We start from the raw sequence: 27,784 nt of genomic DNA, 5'->3' as shown, positions 1-27,784 counted from the left end.
GACCTGAGCCAACCCACTGTGTCACTGCACCCCCCATTACATAAGTACACAACCTCAGATATACAAGTTCCGTCCAAAGTGACGATTCTCTGAGCCTTTCGTGCTCATTTTATACCCAATATTAATAGTGTCACATTCTGCCACAGCTTGAAATCCCTCCTGCCCGCTTCCCTCTCCTCTGCTCTTCTAACTTCCTTCCCATCCGCTGCACAATTCTCCAGTTGCTCTCCACATGATGCACCAAACTCATCCTTTTAACTCTCCTCTATCACCACATAATGAAATTTATTAAATTTAAATCTCAACTTCCATGACTATTAGGAATTAAATCCACAGTCATTAAGATTACTTTTACATTTATTTATTGAGATGGTGCTTTTCTCCAGAGCGTCTAATAAGTTAATTTCCTAATTTTTGCAGCACTATAATTTTTACCTGAACAATTTACAGTAAACTAACTGGGGATTTAAGTCTTCTGGATTAGACCGTGTCGCGTGGGACACTGGTTCCAGCATTTCGCTTCCCCTGTTGGAAGCATCTTCAGGGAGCTTCCACATCTCGTAAAGGCTAGATGTGAACTGGAGTGTTTGACGAGGGTGGGTGTATTTATGGGCGGAATCGGGGTCAGAGGTCGTAGCGGGTGGTCCTGATGGGTGGTACCCCTTCCACTTGCCTCACGAGGTGTGGCAACTCCCTGAAGTATCTTCCAACAGGGGAAGCGAAACATTGGAACCAGTGCTCCACACGAGGCGGTCTAATCCAGAAGAGTTAAATCTTCAGTCAGTTGACACCAGTCGCGGAAGCCAACGGGTTTTGGTAATTTACAGTCTGTATTTTGTTTTGAAAGTACTAAAGCCATGAGCAGGATTAAAACCTGCATCTTTTGGATCCAAAACCAGCTCTTCTATTCGCTTAGCTTGAACGATCCAGAGCATTTTTCTGGTAATAAGTGTCATGGTTGATGTACCCATGACCTCCAAGTGATCACCTGAGGTCCTGCTCTAGTTCAGCAGACAAAATGCAACACACCTGTGTTACATCACTGGTCATTATAGCAGCGATACGAAGCCACAAAGGCTGCAGAATCTCACGACATTACAGTTTATTAGGGTGTAAACCAGAACTCAGCTCTTACCACACCCACCGCGACGACCCTGTCCTTGTCTGTGTCCCTATTTGTGTCTTATTCTCCAAAGATCCATCCTGTCTCTTCCCTTTCCTGGGTGTTCACCTTTTCTGACCGCAGTCCAGTGTGTCTTTGCTCCATCTTACATCTGCAATTCATTGTAATCATTGGAAGGAAATAAAGGAACACATAAGATGTATCAATGTATGAAGGAATTAATAAATAAATAAAGTCGTCACCATTAAACTTAATTTTCTAGACTCTTTGTCCAAGGTCATTTGAACATTTGGATAAGAGACTTTACAATGGGCTGAATATTGAAATTGCTCCTCACCCTAAGACTTCATGTAGTATTTGTTTCTTCATCAAACACTTTTCCCCAAAATAACTTACGTTCACCCATTTATGCAACTGGCTTGTGTCACTAGAGCAGCTTAAAGTACGTTTTTTAAGGGTGTTAAAGATGGAAGTGACATTCAAACCCGTAACCTCTGCATCGAGAAGTAGCAGGTTTATCATTACACTACGAGCCACACAGAGTTATTCATTCTTTAACCTGGAGGAACACAAAACAACGGCCTCGAAATGTAATTCTCTCATTTCTATAAGCATGAATGTGTGTTTTCATGTTTAATTTCCTCTCTCATATATTACCAATATATTACCTGTACAACTGTGAAATAATGAAATAAATTAGAAAGTAAATCTATTGGAGATATATTTATATACAGTATATAAGAGCAGCGGTGTGGTGATGCGGTGATACAGTGGGTTGGGCTGGGGCCTGTTCTCTGGCAGGTCTGGGGTTTGAGCCCCGCTTGGGGTGCCCTGCACTGGACTGGCGTCCCGTCCGGGGTGTTTCTTCTCCCTCTCCAGCCTTGCACCCTGTGTTGCCACATTAGGCTTTGGTTTGTAGTGACCCCATTTGGGATGAGTGGTTTCAGGCGATGTGTGTGTGTGTGTGTGTGTGTGTGTGTGTGTGTGTATATGTGTCATGTCCACACTGCAATCAGCAGCTCCGGATGTCAATCAAGCACCTGATGAGAATCAGACCACTTGGCTTTAAAAGACCCTCCTCTGCACTTGTGGAAACTCATTGAGACAACTGTCCCCCTTTGCACCGATGTCCCAGTCTCCTTTGTCCCTGGTTCCTGTCGTTCGTTCCCTCACTTTTGACCATGCGCATCTCCCCCTGACTTCGTCTACAGATCTTTGCTCCCACTCTGACCACCAACTTACCGACTCCTCACCCGTCCCCAACAACGAGAACTCACCTGATTCCTCGGTTCCTGACAAACGATGCTGCACGTGGGTCCAGCCTTCCCTGCGGCCTCGGTTCCGCGTGACAATAACAAATGTGTTTATTTTTTTCTGTATATCTGTTACTGTGATGGTCAGTGTCACAATTTAATGGTGACTCTAGAAGAACAGATAAAACAATAAACTCACTACCAGCTTCACTGGAGTGTAACATATATTTAGTTGTTTTAAGTTTATTAATTCTTCAGTAAATTGAAATTATGTTTTCATCTGTACTCTACATTGAGTACAGTCCACTCGTAGAGGAGATGTATTTCACTTCACTTTGAGAGTCACATTCAGGTTACAAATGGACACAGAGGTGACACACACACACACACACATTTTCAGAACCGCTTGTCCCATACGGGGTCACGGGGAACCGGAGCCTACCCAGCAACACAGGGCGTAAGGCCGGAGAGAGGGAGGGGACACACCCAGGACGGGACGCCAGTCCGTCGCAAGGCACCCCAAGCGGGACTTGAACCCCAGACACACCGGAGAGCAGGACTGTGGTCCAACCCACTGCGCCACCGCACCCCCTAAAGCATGAACATTTACACCTAACATGAACTTAAGAGATCATGGCAAAGTGAGTTTTAAAGACTCAAAGAGTTGAGTTTTAAAACTCTTTTTTTAAGAAAATTTGGACAGAGATTTAGCAGTTCTGAGTGACGGGGGAAGTCGTTAAACCACAACTGAGCCAGAAGTGAGAACCTCCGTGCTTTACCTTTCGTACACGGGACCAGCAAGTGGGCAGATGTGGAAGAGCGTAGCAGTCTGGTTGGGGTGAAGTGAATGATGAAGTCTTGTACATACCTGGTAGCAGTTCTACTTATGCATTTGTTGGCCATAACCAGGGTCTTAAGTTTGATCTTTCAGAAAAATGCTCAGTTCAGTACATGGTTCTGGTGAAAGTTTTTAAAAAACATTATATCCATTTCATTTTTTTTACAAGTTCAAAAACTCTTTTTTTTCTCTAAGATAACTTTCTATTATTTGATCCATCTCAGTAATTTCATCAGAACAATTTAGGATGAGTACCTCACTCAAGGGTACAACAGCTGGAGGTGGGATTTAAACCTGCAACTTTTACATCCAAAAGGAGCAGCTCTAACCACTACACTTACAGCCACCTCTATTCATTTCTCTTGTATTTTATCTTTTTCTTTGTTAAAATGTTTTACTGGTCAAAATTAAGGGAAGGGCTCCTTCTATGAAGTTTTCATTCCATGACCAACCACAGACACAGAATGAAGAGAAAATCACAATGTACTTTACTGTGAAAAACACTGTGAATAATTTCTGTGAATGATTCCTATTATAGGGGGTGCGGTGGCGCAGTGGGTTGGACCACAGTCCTGCTGTCCGGTGGGTCTGGGGTTCGAGTCCTGCTTGGGGTACCTTGCGACGGACTGGCGTCCCGTCCTGGGTGTGTCCCCTCCCCCTCCGGCCTTACGCCCTGTGTTGCCGGGTAGGCTCCGGTTCCCCGTGACCCCATATGGGACAAGCGGCTCTGAAGATGTGTGTGTGGGTGATTCCTATTATAGTCACTGGACTCTCAGGAAATTGAACAAATTATAAACCAAGAGCACTGATAATAACTGCTGTTGAAACAATGAGAAAAAACTTAATCATCATCTAACTTGATTCCATTTCTTCTTCTGCTGATAATGACTGATATCTGCCCCCCCAACACACACACACACACACACACACACACACACACCTGCCTCAGCGCAGGGTCTTTCAGGCAGTGAAACCGCACCAAGAACCGTTGGGCTGAAACTGACATTTGCATGGGCAGGACGCTTCTGCTGCTCCCAGAATAGAGCAGGCAAATGTGCCCCCGTCCCCAGGGGGCTGCTGTGAGGTGGGGGCTTACGGTAAATCAAGAGACACCAGAAAGAATCATCTGACCCTTTACATGGAGTTTGAGTCAACTTGTACTTCCATTTCTGTGTGTGTCTGTGCAGCACAGAGCATGATGTAGTTCACGTAAAACTCTTTGTCTTTCTTCAGCTCACAGTTGTTACAGTAGTTAGAGCAGGAAGGGACAATCAGTGCAGTATTTTCCTTTACGCTCATAGAACAGAAACACTAAACGTAGGTTATGCAGCACTTGTCTGAACACTTTTTTTGACGTGTTAAAGAGACGTTCAAGACCAAACGTTCAAGAAACGTTAACATGTATGTGAGTCCCCGTGATTTAGGGATTCTCCTCCTTCCCTGTCAGTGTGGGGTCACAGGGAGCTCCTGTCTTTCACACTGAACACACACTTGTTGCAAGTAGTTTTCTTAATTTTGGGTGATAAATTCTGCTGAAATATTGTTTGTGTGAAGGAAACACTAATAGAATCTTCCTGTAAAGGTATTTTTAAAAAATGAAAAATACGCTTTTAGATGATAGGCAGAATTTACTATGACAATGAAAACTCAGCGTGTGTGTGTGTGTGTGTGTGTGTCATTATGGTAACAGGCAAACTGTTTCTGTTTGATATACATCATCCGTTAAATAATGAAACATTTTCCTTCAAGGAAGACAAAGTGTATTAAATGACAGAAAGATTTTTATTTCGCTTACTTTTCTTTAAATATAAATTTTCATTGAATTAATACATTTCCTTGTACTTTCTATGCCTTCTTTGCGAACAGGACTGTGCTCATCATTTAAAATGAACACTTATATTACAGTTCATGTGACACAATATGTATTAATAAGGGAAACAACAACTGCGTATTTTATTCAATAAACGTTTATTATTCTCAGCTGCATTTCAGACGTCACTCAAGCACAAGATCACACAGTGTAACACACCAATAATCTAATACAGAACAGGAGCAGAGGACACACTGGATAATACTGAGAAGCTCAAGGTAAAGGGTCTCACATATATAGTGGAGCAAAGCACATTATTAACCTCTATGTTACTAGTTACGAAAACAGTAAGAGTGGAGTAGAGCACAGAGTAAAAACACAGTAATGAGACGCCCATCTACACGGGGCAGTCGGCTCTCTTCATCGTCTCCAGAACTGGAGTCTGGGAGCCCTGAGTGGCCTTGCAGACCACCGTGCCCGCCTTCGTCCACTCGTCCGCAGGGAGGGTCAGCGTGCTGCTCCAGCTGTACTTGCCGTCCTTGTCCAGGAGTCCGCGGCTCGCGTCCCCAGGCTTGGTCCTGCCGTCCACCGTCCACTCCAGCTTCCAGTCGGAGGGGAAGCCCTTGTTGGCCAGACACGTCAGCGTGGCCTTGTTCTTACCGGACACCTCTTGACTGGACGGGGGCAGGACCGTGAGGACGGGGGCAGCGTTGCCTAGGAGACGGCAGAGGTCAGAGGTCAGAGAGAGGGCAGCGAGTGGACGGAACACCTTTAACAGCGGACATCGCATTGTGTCTCATCACCTGTACGTAGCGGAGGAGGAAAAGAGCTGTTAGTTAACGCTCAAAGGAGGAATGGATAGGCAGTTTATGAATGTAGCCCACAGTATGTATGAGGTGTATCATAATGTGCCATTAATACAAGAGAACGGATCTCTTAGAGTCATTTTTACCTCCGCAGCTCAGTGCTACAAATGTGTCTCTTTTCCACCCTTCTGGACATGTTCATACAGCCCTTCCGCACACTGCTTTTCTTCATTTTATAACACACTGATCGAAAGTGTATCAGTGATGGACTAAATTCAGTTCAAAGTTAATGACCAAACTGGCAAGCGCATCAATTATTTATCACATTGTTTGTATTATTTTCATCTTAATTATTACTGACAGCTGAAAAATAAACATTAATTCGGAGGAACAAATAATGAATTTATAAAACAGAAAAAACAGAAGAAACAATTTTTTACAGGTTTAAATGGAAATCAGAAAATCCGTAGTGAACAAACAGTAAAAGACGCTTTTATCGCATATTATCGTTATTTATCGCATTTATTATTATGTATTTATCGTTGTTTTCTCTGTTGCTGTCAATATTTCGAACATCATTTGAAACTGTTGTAACCAAACAAAGTTACAGTGTAACGACTTTGAAAAGAGCTGGAAACACTCTGCTGAAACATGATTTTTACAGGTTTAAATGTAAATCAGAAAATCCGTGAACAGAGTAAAGACGCTTATCGCCATATTAATTATCGTTATTTATCGCACTGATTTTTATTTATCGTTGTTATCTATGAGTTCTCAACGATTTTGCAACATCAATGATTTGAAGCTGTTTTTCCAAACGTTCAGTACAACGACTTTGAGTGAAACAGCTGAAAACACACAAATGAGACACTCAACTGAAGAATATAAATGTACTAAGGGAATAAAACGAGTTACATTCATTACTTTACAGTGTTCAGATATAATATAGAAAAAGGTTCTTACTTCCAACTTCCAGCCTGGTTCCTCCGCCAAAAGTGTACCACAGTGATTCAGAGCCTATTCGTGCTCGTACAAAAACCTCCAGGGCCCAGTGTACCGTCAATATACCGTGTTTACCGGCATTTCATGGTAAATACTAATTTAGTCTCATGTCTGGTGTCTTCAAGAAAAGAATCACAGCGGTGTGTCCATGACTGATGTGAAAAGGAGCTTTTACAATAAAATGCACCGCACCACCAGATTCCTATGGGGCTCTTTTCTACTGACAATTTGAAGTTTATTTTTGGATTTCTGACAAAATGAAGCAAAAAACACACAAAAAAAAGGAACATATTGTCCGAATAAGGAAAAGTTTACACAAATAATTGAAACCCCTAAGCAAATTGTTTCTCAGAAAACATCTGGTAGGAGCACATTAGACAATGAATATGAACTATAAATATGACAATGAAACAGAGAACAAAGGAAAAACACATAAAAAGTATCTGTGCAGAGCTTTGATGTCGATGGTATTGAGTTAAAAGATGAAATACTTACTGCCAACTTCCAGTTTGGTGCCGCTACCAAAAGTCCACCACAGTGAGTGAAAGTCATTGAGGGGCTGTACAAAAAGTCCTGTGAGACACCAGTGTGTCTCTCACTGCTCACCGTGGATTATTGTCATGATGACACACAGCACCACTGAACACACCTTTACACCACAGATTCCACTATTGCATATTTTAAACAGTTATTTGTAATTTTTCTCTTATTTTCTGCGTTTATTCCATTTTTCATTTCGTAAAACTAAGCTGAATGTTAAACAGCAGCAATAACTTTTGAGTCATCAATATCAGACTGTCATGGTCGCGTCAGAGGGAAGCGGCGGACCCAAGTGCAGAGCGGTAATCGTGGTGTCTTCGGGGAAATCCAAGAGAGGAGGTCAGAGGACGGGCAAAGGGTCTTCGAGGTGCGAACGTCGTAACAGGGAGGATCCAAAAAGCGAGGTCAGTGTGCAGGCAAGAGGTCGATAATCCGAAGGAGGCAGTAGATCGGGGGAACAAGGGACGGGTTCGGGGAAGGCGTTCAGGAACAGGAAATGGCTGGAGAAGGTCGCTAACGAGGAGGCAGATCAAGGTTCCGCATCAGCTGGTTGTCCGACGCAGCCTTTTATGCTGCGGTCTGCGTTGGGTCACAGGTGTTCCGTGTTGGTCCGAAGGTGTGGGCGTGGCACAGACTATGCAACCAAACAAGACCCTCTCAAACCAATGGTCTCTAAACTCATAGCATGTCCATGTCACGACCCCAAGGTCGAAATCCCTGATGTCCAGCATCAGTCCAACTGCATCAACACACCTGGCCTTAGCTGGCCTCAGTTGACCTCAGTTGACCTCAGTTGACCTTAGTTGACCAGTTGATCTTAGCTGACCAGCTGACCAGCTCCCAGTGCTATTAAAAGGCCGAAGTCATGTCATTGGTTTGTGGCTTATTGATCGGCATTTTACTACTTTCCTGTGGCTTCCCTCATGATATTTGTTTACCAAGCTGTTTCCCAACTTCTGTTCCACTGTGTTTCTGCTCCAGTCCTTTGTGATTCTGTCCACATCTCGTGTTCCATCTCCGTCCAAATCCAGTCTCAGTGTATTCGTGTCGTACACCTAAAACTATTTAATTTACTGTGAGAAGAGCCCGTGTGTCTCTTTCTTCTGTAGTCATTGTGTTACTATTGCACTAAATTTCTCAACACTTGTGTATAGACTCTGCTACTGAGATCATCGCACCTGGGTCTGTGTCCATTTCACGTCCTGACGTTACAGGGCCCAGTTTTCAATTTCTAATTTTGTTAATGACCTCAAGATTTCAGAAGATAAATCAAATTAATTTTCAGTATTGATGGACATTGTATGCAGTTCTACAGTTTTAACTCTATTCTTCAGTCCAGTTATAACTACCTACAATATCTGTAACTGAGAGTACATGGTACTGACTGCGATTCACTGCGATTAAGACATGTTACCAGATGATGGAGCTGTGGCACATTGATAAACAGTGGGACATTAGAGGAGGTTCTAGGATGTAACTTGTGTCATGCTTGCAAGCAGGAACAAAGGCGACGTACCATATTGCAGATGCACCGCTTATTGCAAAGCGTGGGCAGACAAGGGGCAGGTGAAATAACGAAATCAAAGGACAGGCACCAGGTCAACGTAGAGCAACCGTCGTTCAGAGGAAAATCCAAAGTCGTGGTCCAGAAACAAAGCTGTGGGTCGGGATATCAGGGAGACGTAGGCACAGGGTAAGGAGACATGGAAACAAGGAATTTAGAGAGCATCACTTTCACAGGGTCATGCTGAGAACTTGTCCATAATCGCATTGACTTTGTCTCTGAAAAACAAAGCAAAGTCATCAGCAGCAAGAAAAGATGGAGGAGGGGGCGGCGGAGGACACAGGAGGGATGAGAAGCTGGCAAAGAGTCTGTGTGGTTTTTTAGTTGCAAACAGTATTTTGTTGTGGTAGAAGGTAATTTTAGCTCAAGAGACAGCAGAGAAAAAAGTAGCTAAGAGTTGTTTGTAGGCATCCAGGTCCGAGCGAATCTTGGATTTTCGTCATATTCACATAGGTCCTGTTTGCATGTAATGTATCAGTCAGCCATGGGGTGGCACTGGGGTGTGCTGGTCTGGAAGATAATGGACAGAGAGAGTCAAGGGAGGAAGACAGGGTTAGAAAGGAAAGTGTCAGTGGCATCGTCTGTTGATAGATCCGAGAATTGTGCAGCAGGAGGGAGAGCAGACAGCATAGCAGAGGCAAAGCAGGAAGGTGAAAGACATTTTGAGTGTCATGCTATTCCCCCGGGACGGTTGTGTCGGACCCAAGTGCGGGACACAGGAAGCTTGGTCAAGGGGCGGTTCAGTAGACATTGTCAGGGAACAGACAAAGGGTCACCGATGTACAAACAGAATCCAAAGGGGCAGATCCAAGAACCGTAATCCAAGAAACAGGCGAGTGATCAGGCAAACCAGTGAGTTGGAGATGAGGAGCAGGGCGAGGGACGAGGAGTGTGGAGCAGGGCGAGGAACGACGAGCAAGACTAGGAGCACAAGTGATCAATAAGGCTGAACAAGGTTTCGCATCGGACTGTGTTCCGCAGCCCCTTTTTAAGTTTGTGCTTGATAATTCGAAGCAGGTGTTCCCTGTTGTGCCGCTGTGGGGGGTGTAAGAGGTAAACCTTTGTCAGTCACCACTATTCACTGCTCTATCTACATATTCAAGTTAATTTACACTGTAGCACAAGAGACAGTCCTAGAAAAAGTGATGTGAGCCATAGGAGCACAAAGCAGAGGGACAGCGTGTGCTCAGAATTTAAGCGTTCAAGTAGATTTTTGGAGGGAAATTCACGACTTGGAAGCAGAGGATCCAGTTGTTGTGCAGCGAGTTATTTTGATTCACAGTAACATGTGCCTTTGTACAAAGTGCCATGTGTCATGTTCAGGTGACTTGTGCAGTCTTTTCTTTTGTGTATGTACTGTGTTTGGTTCTTCTCAGCTATTTTAATACAGTGTATATAAAGTAATACTTCATGAGACATTTAAAACAGTACATGGTGACTGGTAAATAAGAATTTTTCAGAAAACTGTCCTTCCTGTAATGGGGGTGTGGTGGTGCAACGGGTTTGCTCAGGTCACACTCTCTGGTGGGTGTGGGGTTAGAGTCCTGCTTGGGGTGCATTGCGACAGTCTGGCGTCCCATCCTGGGTGTGTCCTCTCCTCCTTCAGCCTTTCGCCCTGCGTTGCCACGTTAGGTTCTGGTTCACTGCGACCCCCACATTGGACAAGTGGTTTCAGCCAGTGTGTCTGCATGTGTGTGTAACACACACACACACACACATTTTCGGAACCGCTCGTCCCATACGGGGTCGCGGGGAACCAGAGCCTTCCCGGCAACACAGGGCATAAGGCCAGAGGGGGAGGGGACACACCCAGGACGGGACGCCAGTCTGTCGCAAGGCACCCCAAGCGGGATTCCAACCGCAGACCCACTGAAGAGCAGGACCCGGTCCAACCCACTGCGCCCCCTGTGTGTGTAACATGGTTTTCCAAATTCCAGTCTCAACATCCAGTGACAAAAAACAGGCTCCTTCTTGTGGTAAACTTCTTTTTTCTTGTGCTAAACCCCAATCTATGGTTATAAATTAATGAGATTTGTATAATATAGTTAATTAAGAAGGAGAATTTTCAGTACTGGAGGGTGTCATGGCTAGGTCTGGAAGGAAGCGGCGGACCCAATTGCAGAGCGGTATACGTGGTGTCTTCGGGGAAATCCAAGAGAGGAGGTCAGAGAACAGGCAAATGGTCTTCGAGGTGCGAACATTGTAACAGGGAGAATCCAAAAGGCGAAGTCGGTACATAGGCAAGAGGTCGATGATCATCAAGAGGCACAGGATCATGGTAACAAGGGACGGGATCGGGGAAGGCGTTCGGCAACAGGAAATGTCTAGAAGGTCACTAACAAGGAGGCTGAACAAGGTTCCGCATCAGCTGCTGGTCTGATGCAACCGTTCATGCTGCAGTCTGCGTTGCGTCCAAGGTGTTTCGTGTTGGCTCGGAGGTGTGGGCGTGGCAGAGGGGTTTTAGTTATTTTTCTCAGACTTTCACAAACTGGGTATTTTTATATATAAATCTATGACACAATGTAAAATGTACAGTGACAATGTGAACAGCAGCACAGAATGAAATCCCTTCTTTCAAATAGACATTTAGTGTAATAAATTAACTGGAACTGATACCTTATCGATCACTCACCAAAAAAAGACAGAAAAACCAAAGGACTAAAGAGCAAAAAACAAGAAACAAAATCAACAATCTCCAAACCATTAATCACAGTAAATTAAAAAGAGACAAAGAGACAGATCATACAGGCTACTTATCAAAATGCTTTTGAACACATTGAAAATGTGTATCAGTGTGTGTTACATGTACTTGCATAGAGAAGCACTTTGCATGGGCAACACATGCTTCAATGCTCTGGGACTGTTTATAGTCCTCAGAGTTGGACACTTCATCACTGACAGCTGTCCTTCATGGGAGTAAAACTCAACGATGAGTTCTATCAGCGTCTTGATCTCTGCACTTACACTAGTCTTCATCCAAGGTAAGTCTTAAAAAATATGTATTTCCCTTTGGTGTGCAACTATTTTCTTTGTGTGTTTTAAGAAATCACATTTATTACATTGTACTAAATGACAAAATTATTTAGTCTTAGGTTCATGATGAAACTTCATTTTTTCTTTCAGAATCCAAAGGACAAATAACTGTGACTCAGAGTCCTGCAGTGAAAGCTGTTCTACCAGGACAGACAGTCAGTATGAGCTGTAAAACCAGTACTGCTGTGTACAACAACAACGATTTACACTGGTACCTACAGACACCTGGAGAAGCTCCTAAACGCCTCATCTACTATGCTACAACCCGTGCGTCTGGGATTCCAGATCGATTCAGTGGCAGTGGATCTGGGTCTGACTTCACTCTGACCATCAGTGGAGTCCAGGCTGAAGATGCAGGACATTATTACTGTCAGAGTTTTCACAACCCTAATAGTGTCCGTGTGTTCACACAGTGTTATAGAGCCGTACAAAAACCTTCTCAGTCACACTGTACAGTTACTGCACTGTTGCACCTTGGACCCCCTGCAGCTGTTGAGGAGGAAGGTTATTTAACAGACACACACACACACACCCCCTATACGGGGTCACGAGGAACCAGAGCCTACCCGGCAACTCAGGGCAGAAAGCCGGAGAAGGAGGGGACACACCCAGGACAGGACACCAGTTCGTCACAAGGCACCCTAGGCAGGACTCAAACCCCAGACCCGCTGGAAAAGAGAACTTGGTCCAACCCACTGCGCCACCGCACCCCTTACTTAAAGCATTTCATGATTATTCTCCTTCATATTACTATGTTTAGAAAACCTCTGTAGGGGTGTGGTGGCGCAGTGGGTTGGCCCAGGTCCTGTTCTCCAGTGGGTCTGGGGTTCGAGTCCCACTTGGGGTGCCTTGCGATGGACTGGTGTCCCGTCCTGGGTGTGTCCCCTCTCCCTCCAGCCTTACACCCTGTGTTGCCGGGTTAGGCTCTGGTTCCCTGTGTGGGACAAGCGGTTTAGGAGGTGTGTGTGAGTGAAACCTCTGTACTGGGTTACTTTTATTTTACCCTGAATTCAGCAATAGATCTGTGAGCCTTACAATTATCATATGACAGTTTGTGTAGAAAAATGTATATGGACTGAGTTAATATTCAAAACCAACATACATTTCAGGATCAACTGTAACATTTTTCGAACACCAGAATCCTGTATTAGCACAACTGGTTATTGATAATGAAATGATATTTTTTTTTTAAAAAAATTGGAAAATAGCCCTCAAAATAATCCTTTTATTAAAAAAGTAGGTAGGTGATGTAATGTGAACCCCTCACAGCAGAAATTTACTCAATGAAATGATTGCACAGAACACATTATGTGAGGAACAGATAAAAATCAACATGAGAATCTCCTCACTGTCCTGCTTTCTCCCAAGGAGCTCAAAACACTCCAAAACTGGGAAAATATCACCTATAATGATAAACACGGATAGAATTTGTAAAGAAGTGTATTGCAAGCTCTCAATCTAGACACTGTGTTGCGAACCTTTCCAGTTGAATAAATTCAATGAAATTTGATCAGATTTGTGAGAGGAAAGGAACAACTTCAATTTAAAATTATTGTGTATAGAGTCAACACAGAAACAAAGTGTCATGTTTGCTGTGTTCCAGGAAACAACGGACTCAGGCACAGATTCATATGATCTCCTTTTATTTGGAAAAACAGGCTGTAGCACGAGGGGGGTGCGGTGACGCAGTGGGTTGGACCGGGTCCTCCTTTCCAGTGGGTCTGGGGTTCGAGTTCCACTTGGAGTGCCTTTCGACGGACTGGCGTCCCGTCCTGGGTGTGTCCCCTCCCCCTCCGGCCTTACGTCCTGCGTTGCCGGGTAGGCTCCGGTTCCCCGTGACCCTGTATGGGACAAGTGGTTCAGGAAGTGTGTGTGTGTAACACTCCGAGGCGGCCCGGGGAGGTGGCAGAGATGGGGGAAGAGCAGCCACAACTGGGGATGATTTCACTCCCTATTTCTTCCCCGGTGCCCAGCAGTTGGCAGAAGACATCGAGGAGGAACCCGAAGCCGAACCATGAGACGACGCCCGCCTCCCGACCGACCCGACTCTCCCTGCCCCCATGACCAGCACGAAGCCTCTCCCTGGTCCCCGTTTCCTTCCTTCTCCCCTGTCTAACTAGGGCAAATAAAAGCCCACTGCTGCAACGGCATCTCCTGTCTCGTCTCTTACACAAGGCTTAGCAAAAAGGGAAGGTTGAGGGACGTGGAAGGGTCGAGCGATCAACAAGCGTTGCTTAGAGGGCGAGACAAGGATGGGCAGTAAGTCGTGGTCGGTGGTCGGAACAGGAAACACTGGCCGCTCGGCTACAGCGCTTGCCCAAAATAAGGTTCCACATTCACGTCTCCTCGGCCGTCCTCTTTATCCTCACGCCCATCCAGGACCAGCAGGTGTCGCCGATGTGCTGGCTGACGAGGACGCGACACAAACACTCTGGTGCACTTATTCATTCAGCCCATAATTGAGATTACATTTGACAGAAAAGTGAGCTCTAGGAGTTTTTCCTCTGAACATTTAAGGATCTTTGTAGACTGATAATCTGTCCATGATACTGTCCATTTCTCTCCACTGATCTACTTCATCTGGGGGGTGCGGTGGCGCAGTGGGTTGGACCACAGTCCTGTTCTCCGATGGGTCTGGGGTTCGAGTCCCATTTGGGGTGCCTTGCGACGGACTGGCGTCCCATCCTGGGTGTGTCCCCTCCCCCTCCAGCCTTACAGCCTGTGTTGCTGGGTAGGCTCCGGTTCCCCATGACCCCGTATGGGGCAAGCGGTTCTGAAAATGTGTGTATGTGTGTGTCATCTACTTCACAAGCTGTGACAGCAGATAAAAAAAAGAATGTGATACATTTTTCATTTGTTACTCCAAAGTGATTTGCAGTATTGAGATACTTACAGTAATTTTATCAGTTTATACATCCATCTTCCTCCGCTATCCGAGGCCGGGTCGCGGGGGCAGCAGTCCGAGCAGAGTCCTCCAGACTTCCCTCTCCCCGCACACCTCCTCCAGTTCCTCTGGGGGAACCCCAAGGCGTTCCCAGGCCAGCCGGGAGACATAGTCTCTCCAACGTGTCCTGGGTCTGCCCCGAGGCCTCTTCCCAGTGGGACAAGCCCGGAGCACCTCCCCAGGGAGGCGTCCAGGAGGCATCCGGAACAGATGCCCGAGCCACCTCAACTGGCTCCTCTCGATGCGGAGGAGCAGCGGCTCTACTCCGAGCTCCTCCCGGGTGACCGAGCTCCTCACCCTATCCCTAAGGGTGCGCCCAGCCACTCTGCGGAGGAAACTCATTTCTGCCGATTGTATCCGCGATCTCATTCTTTCGGTCATGATCCAGAGTTCATGACCATAGGTGAGGGTCGGAACGTAGATCGACCGGTAAATTGAGAGCTTCGCCTTACAACTCAGTCAGTTTATACAGCTGGGTAATTTGAATAGTACCAAGTGGGAGGTGGGATTCGAACCTGTGTCCTTAGATTATCATCAAAGTTCACTGCCAACTGTACCTGGTGTCCCAAAGTCAGATGTTACCCATTACAGTACTTTCCCAAAAATCAGAATCCGTTTTCTAAAGTGATTGTGTGGAGAGTGTTTGGAGTGTAAAGTTTGTGCACATTTCCTAGACAGTCACTGCCTTTTATGAGCCACTGCAAGTGTGACTGCTGAGCACAGACTCACATCAGGGCTCTTTATGTATCACAGCACCTTTAAATGTCCCTCCACAGTGGAGGGAAAACAAAAGACTGAGGTTCAAATGGCTTTTCAGATCATTTTCATGTGAGAGCAGTTGAGAAGAATGTGTTGGTAATGAATGTCAGATTGAAGACAAGAATCAGAACTGTACTGAACTCAGATGTGTGGAAAACACTCTTAGGAGTGTATGAGTGTTGGGGGGACAAGAATTACTGAAACTGGGAATTTAAAGGCAGAATAGAAATGCCCGTCTCTGAAAGGATAATAATTGAACACAACGTGTCAAAAAACTAAAATGTAATATCCACTTCTGGAGAAGGGTGAAAAGAGCTGGATATGTGATGGAATGTGATCTTAGATATAATTTCCTCTGGACATTTTTCAAAGCACTTATATTTTATCAATGGATATTTTGTGTGCTTTTACAGAGAAACACATCATTAATATTCAACTCTGTTTTGGTTCAGTGACAGTCCTGTCCCTCTCCTGTTCTCTTGTCCCAAATTTTGGAAAACAACTCGATTTGACGATATTTAGAAAAACTGGAAAATATACTGATCACATAACTGCAAGTACCGTGGTACTTTACTGGACTCTATGGTTGTACTCATTACTGCATGGCTCACAGTGTGTCTTACATGTATTTGCATAGAGAAGCACTTTGCATGGGCAGCACATGCTTCAGTGCTCTGGGACTGTTTATAGTCCTCAGAGTTGGACACTTCATGACTGACAGCTGTCCTTCATGGGAGTAAAACTCAAAACAACAATGATGAGTTCTATCGGTGTCTTCATCTCTGCACTTACACTTCTGCTATTCATCCAAGGTAAGTTAAGCAATATTATTGACATATTTCTGCAAGTATTTTCTGTGTATGCATTAAGAAATCACATTTATTACATTGTACTAAATGACAAAATTATTTAGTCTTAGGTTCATGATGAAACTTCATTTTTTCTTTCAGAATCCAAAGGACAAATAACTGTGACTCAGAGTCCTGCAGTGAAAGCTGTTCTACCAGGACAGACAGTCAGTATGAGCTGTAAAACCAGTACTGCTGTGTACAGCAACAATGCATTATACTGGTACCTACAGAAACCTGGAGAAGCTCCTAAACTCCTCATCTACCTTGCTACTAACCGTTACTCTGGGATTCCAGATCGATTCAGTGGCAGTGGATCTGGGTCTGACTTCACTCTGACCATCAGTGGAGTCCAGGCTGAAGATGCAGGACATTATTACTGTCAGAGTTTACATGAAATCAGTAGCAGCTATGTGTTCACACAGTGTTATAGAGCCGTACAAAAACCTCCTCAGTCACACTGTACAGTTACTGCACTGTTGGGCTTGAAGAGGAAGGAAATAATGTCACACGGTCCACAGGCACTGATACAACAGAAGTACTTTACCTCACTGTTGCTAACAAAATTGATGACATGAAAAATTCATTATTTTCCAGCCATATTTCTTAAGAATATCATTTTACTCCCTTCTAATATGCTTAATCATTATATAAGTATAGAACCCAAATATACAAGTTCAGTGCAAAGTGATGATTCTCTGAGCTTTTTGTGCTCATTTTATATCCAATATTAATAGTGTCACATTCTGCCACAACATGAAATCCCTCCTGCCCTCTTCCCTCTCCTCTGCTCTTCTAACCTCCTTCCCATCCACTGCACAATTCTGCAGTTGCTCTCCACATGATGCACCAAACTCATCCTTTAAACTCTCCTCTTATCATCACATAATGAAATTCATTAAATTTAAACATCACCTTCCATGACTATTAGGAATTATATCGACAGTCCTTAAGATTAATTTGACATTTATTTATTGAGATGGTGCTTTTCTCCAGAGCAGCTAATAAGTTCATTTTTTCCTTTTTACCCACACACTCTCTGAAACCACTTGTTCCAAGCAGCATTGCAGCAACCAGGAGCCTAACCTGGCAACACAGGGTGCAGAGAACACACACAGGACGGGACGCCAGTCCGTCACAAGGCACCCCAAGCGGGACTTGAACCCGTGACCTACCTGACTGTAGCACCCGGTCAAACCTGCTGTGCCCCCTTCTCATTCTTACACCACAACAATTTTTACTTGAACAATTTAGAGTAAGTATTTTGTTCCGATTAGGGGGGCGCGGTGGCGCAGTGGGTTGGACCACAGTCCTGCTCTCTGGTGGGTCTGGGGTTCGAGTCCCGCTTGGGGTGCCTTGCGGCGGACTGGCGTCCCGTCCTGGGTGTGTCCCCTCCCCTTCTGGCCTTGCGCCCTGTGTTGCCGGGTAGGCTCCGGTTCCCTGTGACCCCGTAAGGGACAAGCGGTTCTGAGAATGTGTGTGTGTGTGTATTTTGTTCTGAAAGTACTAAAGCCATAAGCAGGATTAAAACCTGCATCCTTTGGATCCCAAACCAGCTCTTCTATTCACTTAGCTGGAACAGTCCAGAGTATTTTTCTGGTAATAAATGTCATGGTTGATGTACACATCACCTCCAAGTGATCACCTGAGGTCCTGCTCTTGTTCAGATGATAAAATACAACACACCTTTGTTACATCACTGGTCTTTATCCGAATCAGAATGATAACAAGCTTTATTGCCAAGTATGTTCCCACATACAAGGAATTTGTCTTGGTGACAGAAGCTTCCACAGCACAGACACAATGACAGTGACAAGACAGGTGAGAAGATAGAGTATGTGAATGAGGGATAAAAAATATATAAAAATATAAAGTACACAATATACAAAAATAGTCACTAGACATTATATATATATATATATATATATATATATATGTGTACAGGTATGTTCTATACAAATGCAAGGGAGAGTGAGTAAGAGGTATGATGTGATAAATAGTTATAAATATAAATATAGTTGTGTATTGCACTGGTTTACTCTCTAGGGGGGATTTAGCTGTTCATGAGGTAGATGGCCTGAGGAAAGAAACTTTTCTTGTGCCTGGCTGTCCTGGTGCTCAGTGCTCTGTAGCGCCGGCCAGATGGCAAAGGTTCGAAGAGGAAGTGGCCTGGATGTGAGGGGTCTAGAAAGATTTTGCTAGCCCCTTTACTGACTCTGGACGAGTACAGTTCTTGGAGAGCTGGGGGGGATGTGCCGATGATTCTTCCAGCAGTCCGAACTATCCGCTGCAGTCTTCTGATGTCTGACTTCGTAGCTGAGCCGAACCAGACAGTTATAGAGGTGCAGAGGACGGACTCGATGACTGCAGAGTAGAATTGCAGCAGTAGCTCCTGTGGCAGGTTGAACTTCCTCAGCTGACGAAGGAAGTACAACCTCTGCTGGGCCTTCTTCACAATGGAGTCTATGTGTGGCTCCCACTTCAGGTCCTGTGAGATGGTGGTGCCCAGGAACCTGAATGACTCCACTGTTGCCACAGTGCTGTTCATGATGGTGAGTGGAGATAATGCTGAGGTGTTTCTCCTAAAGTCTATAATCATCTCCACCGTTTTGAGTGTGTTCAGCTCCAGGTTGTTATGACTGCACCAGACAGCCAGCTCTTGGACCTCCTGTCTGTAAGCAGACTCGTCACCATCCCGGATGAGGCCGATGAGTGTGGTGTAGTCTGCAAGCTTCAGGAGTTTGACAGAGGGGTCTTTAGCGGTACAGTTGTTGGTGTACAGGGAGAAGAGCAGTGGGGAGAGCACACATCCCTGGGGGGCTCCAGTACTGATCATGCGAGTATTGGATGAGAATTTTCCCAGCCTCACTATCCGCTGCCTGTCTGTCAGAAAGTTGGTGATCCACTGACAGATGGAGGTGGGCACAGAGAGTTGGGTTAATTTGGACAGGAGGAGGTGTGGGATGATGGTGCTGAAGGACGAGCTGAAGTCCACGAACAGGATCCTCACATAAGTCCCTGGTTTGTCCAGATATTACAGGATTTAGTGCAGTCCCATGTTGACTGCATCATCCACAGACCTGTTTGTTCGGTAAGCAAACTGCAGGGGATCCAGCAAGGGTCCAGTGATGTCCTTCAGGTAGGCCAACACCAGTTTTTCAAATGATTTCATGACCACAGACGTTAAGGTGACAGGTTTATAGTCATTAAGTCCTGTGATTTTGGGTTTCTTCGGAATTGGGGTGATGGTGGAGCGTTTGAAGCAGGAAGGAACTTTGCACAGCTCCAGTGATCTATTGAAGATCTTTATGAAGATAGGGACCAGCTGGTCAGCACAGGTTTTTAGGCAGGCCGGTGAGACGCCGTCTGGGCCTGGTGCTTTCCTTGTCTTCTGTTTGCGGAAGACCAGACACACCTCCTCTTCACAGATCAAAGGTGCAGGAGGGGGGAAGGTGGGGGTTACTGGAGGTGTTAATTGATTCGTGGAGAGAGGGCCTGAATGGGTGTGGGGTGTGAGACAGGGTTTGTAAAACCTGCAATAAAACTCATTCAAATCGTCGGCTAGTTGTTGAGTTGACACTGAGCTGGGGGATGGCGTCTTGTAATTTGTGATGTCTTTCAGGCCTTTTCCACACCGATGCAGGATCATTGGCTGAAAACTGTTTCTTCAGCTTTTCAGAGTAGTTTCTCTTAGCCACTCTGATCTCTTTTGCCAGTGTGTTTTTGGCCTGTTTATACAAGACTCCGTCCCTGTTCTTGTAGGCGTCTTCTTTGGCCCGATGAAGCTGTCTGAGTTTTGCAGTGAACCACGGTTTGTCATTGTTGTATGTTAAACGAGTCCTGGCAGGGATGCACATATCCTCACAGAAACTGACATATGATGTTACAGAGTCTGTGAGCTCATCCAGATCGCTAGCAGCAGCCTCAAAAACACTCCAATCGGTGCACTCGAAGCAGGCTTGTAAGTCCTGCTCTGCTTCCTCAGTCCATCTTTTAACAGTCCTTATTACAGGTTTAGCTGATTTCAGTTTCTGCCTGTAGGTCGGTATAACATGAACCAGGCAGTGATCAGAGAGCCCCAAAGCTGCCCGTGGAACAGAGTGGTATGCATCCTTTACTGTGGTGTAGCAGTGGTCCAAAATATTACTGTCTCTGGTGGGACATGTAACGTGCTGACTGTATTTTGGCAGTTCACGGGAGAGATTTGCCTTATTAAAGTCCCCGAGAATGATTGTAACAGAGTCCGGGTGTTGTTGCTCCGTGTCAGTGATCTGGTCGCCCAGCTGTTGCAGCGCTGCGTTCACGCACGCTTGCGGTGGAATGTAAACGCTTACGAGGATGAACGAGGAAAACTCCTGCAGCGAGTAGAAAGGCTTCCAGTTGATGAAGAGCGCTTCTAGGTCGGGACAGCACATCTTCTTCAACGCTGTCACATCTGTACACCACCTTTCGTTGATGTAGAAGCATGTCCCACCGCCACGTGATTTCCCCGCTGATTCCGCGTCGCGATCCGCTCTGAACAGCTGGAAGCCCGGCAGATGTAGCGCGCTGTCCGGGATGGCTTCATTCAGCCAGGTTTCCGTGAAGCACACAGCAGCAGAGTTTAAGAAGTCCTTGTTTTTTTGGGACAGAAGGAGAAGTTTGTCCATTTTGTTGGGTAAGGAGCGAAGGTTCGCCAGATGGATACTAGGCAGCGCTGTTCTAAAGCCGCGCTTTCGGAGCTTGACTAGCGCGCCGGTTCGCTTTCCACGCTTGCGCGTCTTGGAGCGCTTGAGCGGCGCCGCTGCACCTCCGACTACAAACTATGTCCAGCAAAACGTCAGAATAATCGAAAACCGGTAAAATGTTGGGTGGTGGTGTTGGCTGCCGAATGTTCAGCAGTTCTTCCCTGGTAAAACTGATTGCAGAAATGTAACTAAAGACAGAACAAACTAACAAAGACATTAAAACAACTGTGGAGCTCCACACCGAGGCGGCCGTTCGCGGCGCCATCATTGCTTGCTATATAAAGTGGGTGGTTAGTGTAGACTCACAGTGGCATGAACCAACTTAAAGGCGAACTGGACATATTTACTACCCCAGAGCTTATGAGTTGTCCAGTGACAATGGCTAGTGGTTCTGTTGGAGCTGACTGACTGCAGTGTATTTCACCAATTGTGTGAAGCAGAACAGATGCTGGTCATAATTTCCCAGGAGATCTTATAGACTAACTGCTGGTTCCACTGGTAACATTGACTTTTCTGTCAAGGACATGAACACAGTAATACGGTGAACCCAGGTATTAAGGTCTTTGAGACTGTAACGAAATGTAAACAAAACTATGGAAAAAAACAGAAACTTTACAGCAACATCTGAGAACTAGTTAAGCATGAGCGTACGATTTGAGATTCTGCAAAAATTTTAAACCTTTGCATGTAGAAGTAATGTGGAGAGAATCATAAAGCGCATCAGAAAAGTGTCATGTCTGCTATGAGCAGTAATGAAACGAACCACCAGAGGTCTGGGTCCAAATCATGGTCCTTGTTTAAAGAGCCCTTTGTTTCACTTTGCTCTCTTCTCCTTTCACACCTGCGCTTTCTCTTCTAATTTACTCTGTACACTCATATTTACACTCTACATGTGAGTTTCACACCCCTAAATCCATCTGGGGATGTTACGATGGTCCCTGGATGTGACAGTAAGATAAGGCAGGGTTCAGCCTGGACAGGCTTATTATTAAAAAAAAAACTATATTTTTGCTCCCTGTGCGTACAATCTATTCCTATAATAGTTATTTTATTCACTGTCTTCTATTGATTTCACAATAGACAGCACACAGACACTGTGCTTCTTCTATAACAATAACAGCAACTACATGTATTTCCTACTATAGATGTTCAAAATAGGAATTGAAGTGTAAAAGCTTTTCAAAAGCACATGATAAAAGACAGTGTATTACAAAGGTCTGTTTACTGCTTTCTGCTAAAGAAACTAGATTGGGAAATCAAAGCTGTAACCAACTAGAGGTATGAGTCCTTGAATGTAGGAATATCCTGTGACATGGAGTGCGGGGGAAAACAGTCAGCACCAAGGACAGCTCCTTGGTCCCAGAACAAGGAGCACGGAGACCTGTTCCATTCCAGCTCACGTGAACTGCATTCAAAAATGAGCACAAGGAAATAAAAGCAAAAAATATGATCACTTTCCTCCTTATATGGTGGCAATTGACACAGAATTTACATTTGTTTTGCTGACACTTTTTTCAAAGCAACTTGCAAGGCTTATCTACTTAGAATTATTTACTCATTCACACAGCTGGATAATTTTCCTGGAGATGACACAAGGAATACGGAGCGAAGAGAAACGTTGAGTATCTCATAAGAGAAAGTTCCTGAGTGCACGGACAAGTGACTTAGTCTGGGCAGGAAAACAGGACTGGGACAAGAGCACAATGGATGGGCGCAGACAGAATTGGAACTCCGGACTAGAGGAGGAGAATCACTGAGATCACCATGAAATGCAGTAAAGACCTGATCAAGATTCTGCAGCTGGATGTTTTTATGTCACTCGTTTTATGGTGCTGAGGATTTCCTGTTTAGGGGGGATGGGGGTGTGGTGCCCACTGTGTGGCAGGTCTGGAGCTCGAGCCCTGCTTGGGATGCCTTGCGATGGACTGGTGTCCCATCCTGGGTGTCCCGCCCTGTGTTGCCTGGTAAGGCTCTGGCTTGCCATGACCTTGCTTGGGAATAGCAGTTGTTGACGATGGATGGATGGATGGATGGATGGATGGATGGATGGATGGATGGGTTCAGGTGTCCTGATGTGGTTGTGGGGGCGAAACCTGCTGTGTTCATCCTAACTCTTATTGTCAGAGATCATGACGTGATAATTTGCAATGGTTTTCTGAGACTGTGACAAACTGACATAACCTTAATATCACATGTCCAACCTCACTGTATCACTTAAACTTCATGAGAAAAATCTCATCCTTTTGCCCCCCTCTGCTTCCTGATACATACAGGAGGGTTATTTGCATGGAGGAAACACTTTGCATTAACAGCACATTCTTCAGTGTCCTGTGACTATTTATAGTCCTGTCAGTTTTACTCTTCATGATTGACAGCCGTCTTTCATAGCAAAATATCCCTCAATAACAATGAACTTTTTTACAGCTGTCATCTTGGCACTGCTCTTCAGATTTCATAGTAAGTGTATGAACTTATGTACAAAATCCATCTTAACTTGGCTATGAATGCAGTTTTTAAACAATACAACTGAAATCGTCGTAATATAATGCTGCAAATTTTGTTGCAGAATCTGAAGGACAAATTACTGTGACCCAGACGCCTGCAGTGACAGCTATTCTTCAGGGAGACACAGTTACTGTAAACTGTAAAACCAGCAGTCCAGTATATGGTGCAGGAACTTCTTACCCTCGTATGGCCTGGTACCTACAGAAACCTGGTGAAACTCCTAAACTCCTAATCTATGATGCTAGTATCCGTTTTTCTGAAATTCCAAATCGATTCAGTGGCAGTGGAACTAGTGCAGACTTCACTCTGACCATCAGTGGAGTCCAGGCTGAAGATGCAGGACATTATTACTGTCAGAGTTTACACGAAATCAGTAGTGGCTGGTTCTCTAGTGGTGTCTATGTGTTCACACAGTGTTATAGAGCCGTACAAAAACCTCCTCAGTTACACTGTACAGTTACTGCACTGCTGCACCTGGGACGCCCTGCAGCTGCTGAGGAGGAAGGTGGTTTAAAACACACACACACACACATTTTCAGAACCGCTTTGTCCCATACAGGGTTGCGGGGAACCGGAGCCTACCCGGTAACACAGGGCGTAAAGCCGGAGGGGGAGGGGACACATCCAGGACGGGATTTCAGGATTCATTGTAACATTTTCCGAAAACCACAGTCCTGCATTAGAACAGCTGGTTATTAATAATGAAGTGAATGTATTAAAATACAAAATAAATAGCCATATAAACAATTATTTTTTTATTAAAAATATACAGTATTGGTGTTAGCATACACAAAAAGTTATGTAGTTTTTTTAATGAATTTTGGGAGACATCTTTCATGAGTTTTTATAAATGATGGTAATGTGACTGTCATGCCTCCCACGGCGGTGCAACCGGAAACACACACACACACACAAACACATTTTCAGAACCGCCCGTCCCATACGGGGTCGCGGGGAGCCGGAGCCTACCCAGCAACACAGGGCGTAAGGCCGGAGGGGGAGGGGACACACCCAGGACGGGACGCCAGTCCGTCGCAAGGCACCCCAAGTGGGACCCGTACCCCAGACCCGCCGGAGAGCAGGACTGTGGTCCAACCCACTGCGCCACCGCACCCCCACCGGAAACACCTGCCACGAATCATTAAACACAGGTATAAGAAGGGAATGCGGGACACCTTGTTCAGCCTTATCGATCTCTCGCGCTCCTGGTCTTGCGCCACAATCCTCGATCCTCGCCCTGCTCCTCGATCCTCGCTCCTCGATCCTCGCCCTGACCCTCGCTGCTTGTCCTATTCCTCGTCTCCGACTCACTGGTTTGCCTGATCACTCGCCTGTTTCTTGGATTACGGTTCTTGGATTTGCCTCTTTGGATTCTATTTGTACATCATGACCCTTTGCCTGTTCCCTGGCAATGTCTACTGAACCGCCCCTTGACCAAGCTTCCTGTGCCCCGCACTTGGGTCCAACGCAACCGCGCCAGGGGAATAGCATGACAGTGAACCCCTCACAGCAGGAATTTACTCAATGAGGTGATTTCACAGAATGCATTATGTGAGGAACAGGCAAAAAATCGATATGAGATCCATCCTAGATGTCCTGCTTTCCCCCAGAGAGCTCAAAGTGCTCCAAAATTATGAAAATATCACCTATAATGAAAAACACTGAGAACTGGGACAGAAGTGTATTTCGAGCACTCAGTCTAGACACACAGTTTTTCTAAATATCTCCGATAGTTCATTTTCCTCAACGTAATGAAATTTGATGAAATTTGTGAAGAACAAGAAAAATAACAGCTTAGAATTAAATTTATTGTGTACAGTCAGTCACTCATTTTATTGGACATTTAAGGATCTTTGTAGAGCAATAATCTATCCGTGATACTGTCCATTTCTCTCCACTGATCTACTTCACAAGCTGTGACAGTACCTGGTGTCCCAAAGTCAGACGTTACCCATTGCAGTACTTTCCCAAAAATAAGAATCTGTTTTCTAAAGCCGTTGTGTGGAGAGTGTTTGGAGTGTAAAGTTTGTGCACATTTATTAGACAGTCACTGCCTTTTATGAGCCACTGCAAGTGTGACTGCTGAGCACAGACTCACATCAGGGCTCTTTATGTATCACAGCACCTTTAAATGTCCCTCCACAGTGGAGGGAAAACAAAAGACTGAGGTTCAAATGGCTTTTCAGATCATTTTCATGTGAGAGCAGTTGAGAAGAATGTGTTGGTAATGAATGTCAGATTGAAGACAAGAATCAGAACTGTACTGAACTCAGATGTGTGGAAAACACTCTTAGGAGTGTATGAGTGTTGGGGGGACAAGAATTACTGAAACTGGGAATTTAAAGGCAGAATAGAAATGCCCGTCTCTGAAAGGATAATAATTGAACACAACGTGTCAAAAAACTAAAATGTAATATCCACTTCTGGAGAAGGGTGAAAAGAGCTGGACATGGGATGGAATGTGACCTTAGATACTATTTCCTCTGGGCATTTTTCAAAACACTTATTATATTTTATCAATGAATATTTTCTTGTGCTTTTACAGAGAAACACATCATTTAAATTCCAGCTCTGTTTTGGATCGGTGACAGTCCTGTCCCTCTCCTATTCTCTTGTCCCAAATTTTGGAAAACAACTCGATTTGACGATATTTAGAAAAACTGGAAAATATACTGATCACATAACTGCAAGTACCATGGTACTTGACTGGACTGTAAGGTCGTGCTCATCACTGCATGGCTGACAGTGTGTGTTACATGTATTTGCATAGAGAAGCGCTTTGCATGGGCAGCACATGCTTCAGTGCTCTGGGACTCTTTATAGTCCTCAGAGTTGGACACTTCATCACTGACAGCTGTCCTTCATGGGAGTAAAACTCAAAACAACAATGATGAGTTCTATCAGTGTCTTCATCTCTGCACTTACACTTCTACTCTATATCCAAGGTAAGTTTTAAAGCAAAGTTATTCAGATATGTTTCAAAATATTTACTGTCTGTGGATTTCGCAAAAAAAAAAAACAATTTATGAACTCATGTTCAGAAAACAATAATGTGGTCATATGTTCATTATTACACTTTTTCTTTCAGATTCCAAAGGACAGATTACTGTGACTCAGAGTCCTGCAGTTAAAGCTGTTCTACCAGGACAGACAGTCAGTATGAGCTGTAAAACCAGTACTGCTGTGTACAGCAACAACTATTTATACTGGTACCTACAGAAACCTGGAGAAGCTCCTAAACTCCTCATCTATGAGGCTACATCCCGAGTGTCTGGGATTCCAGATCGATTCAGTGGCAGTGGATCTGGGTCTGACTTCACTCTGACCATCAGTGGAGTCCAGGCTGAAGATGCAGGAGATTATTACTGTCAGAGTTACCATAGTGGTGGAGTGTTCACACAGTGTTATAGAGCCGTACAAAAACACTGTACAGTTACTGCACTGCTGCACCTGGGACCCCCTGCAGCTTCTGAGAAGGAAAGTGGTTTAAAACATTTCGTGATTATTATACTTAGTGTTATTATGTTTACAGAAATGTATGAACTGTACTTTGTTAGTCTCTTTGTACCCTGAATTCAACCATTAGTCTTCCTGACATAAATTAGAACATGGCAGTTTATATAGAAAAATTTCTGGACATATGGACTGTGTTTGAATTGAAAACTGACTTAGATTTCAGGATTGACTATAACATTTTCCTGAACACCACAGTCCTCCATTAGGACAACTTGTTATTAATGATGAAATGAATGTATTTAATTTTAAAATAAATTGATGCATAAATTACTTTTATTAAAAATGTGAAGTATTGGTGTACTTCATACATACATAAATACATTTTTTGTTTGTTTTTTATGAATTTCCAGGTAACATCTTTCATGAGTTTTCATCAATGTTGATAATGTGAACCCCTCAGGAATTCACATAATGATGTGATTTCACACAACACATTATATGAGGAACAGGCAAAAATCCACATGAGAGCGTCCTCAATGTCCTGCTTTCTCCCAGAGAGTTCAAAACACTCCAAAA

General features: G+C 44.7%; 1 gene segment (V, D, J or C); it reads right to left on the bottom strand.

Annotated features, from left to right (window-relative positions):
• Positions 1–5,169: 5,169 nt before the first annotated feature.
• On the bottom strand, positions 5,170–7,634 carry LOC114910751 (Ig lambda chain C region-like). The segment is given in 3 exon segments: positions 5,170–5,738; positions 6,794–6,869; positions 7,629–7,634. Coding segments are annotated over 3 exon segments (399 nt in total).
• Between the last annotated feature and the right edge of the window lie 20,150 nt (positions 7,635–27,784).

The sequence above is a fragment of the Scleropages formosus genome, chromosome 6 (genome assembly GCF_900964775.1).
Source record: "Scleropages formosus chromosome 6, fSclFor1.1, whole genome shotgun sequence".
In the NCBI taxonomy this organism is placed as follows: Eukaryota; Metazoa; Chordata; class Actinopteri; order Osteoglossiformes; family Osteoglossidae; genus Scleropages; species Scleropages formosus.
Note: the sequence above shows the minus strand (reverse complement) of the source record. Positions and strands in the feature narration are given on the sequence as shown.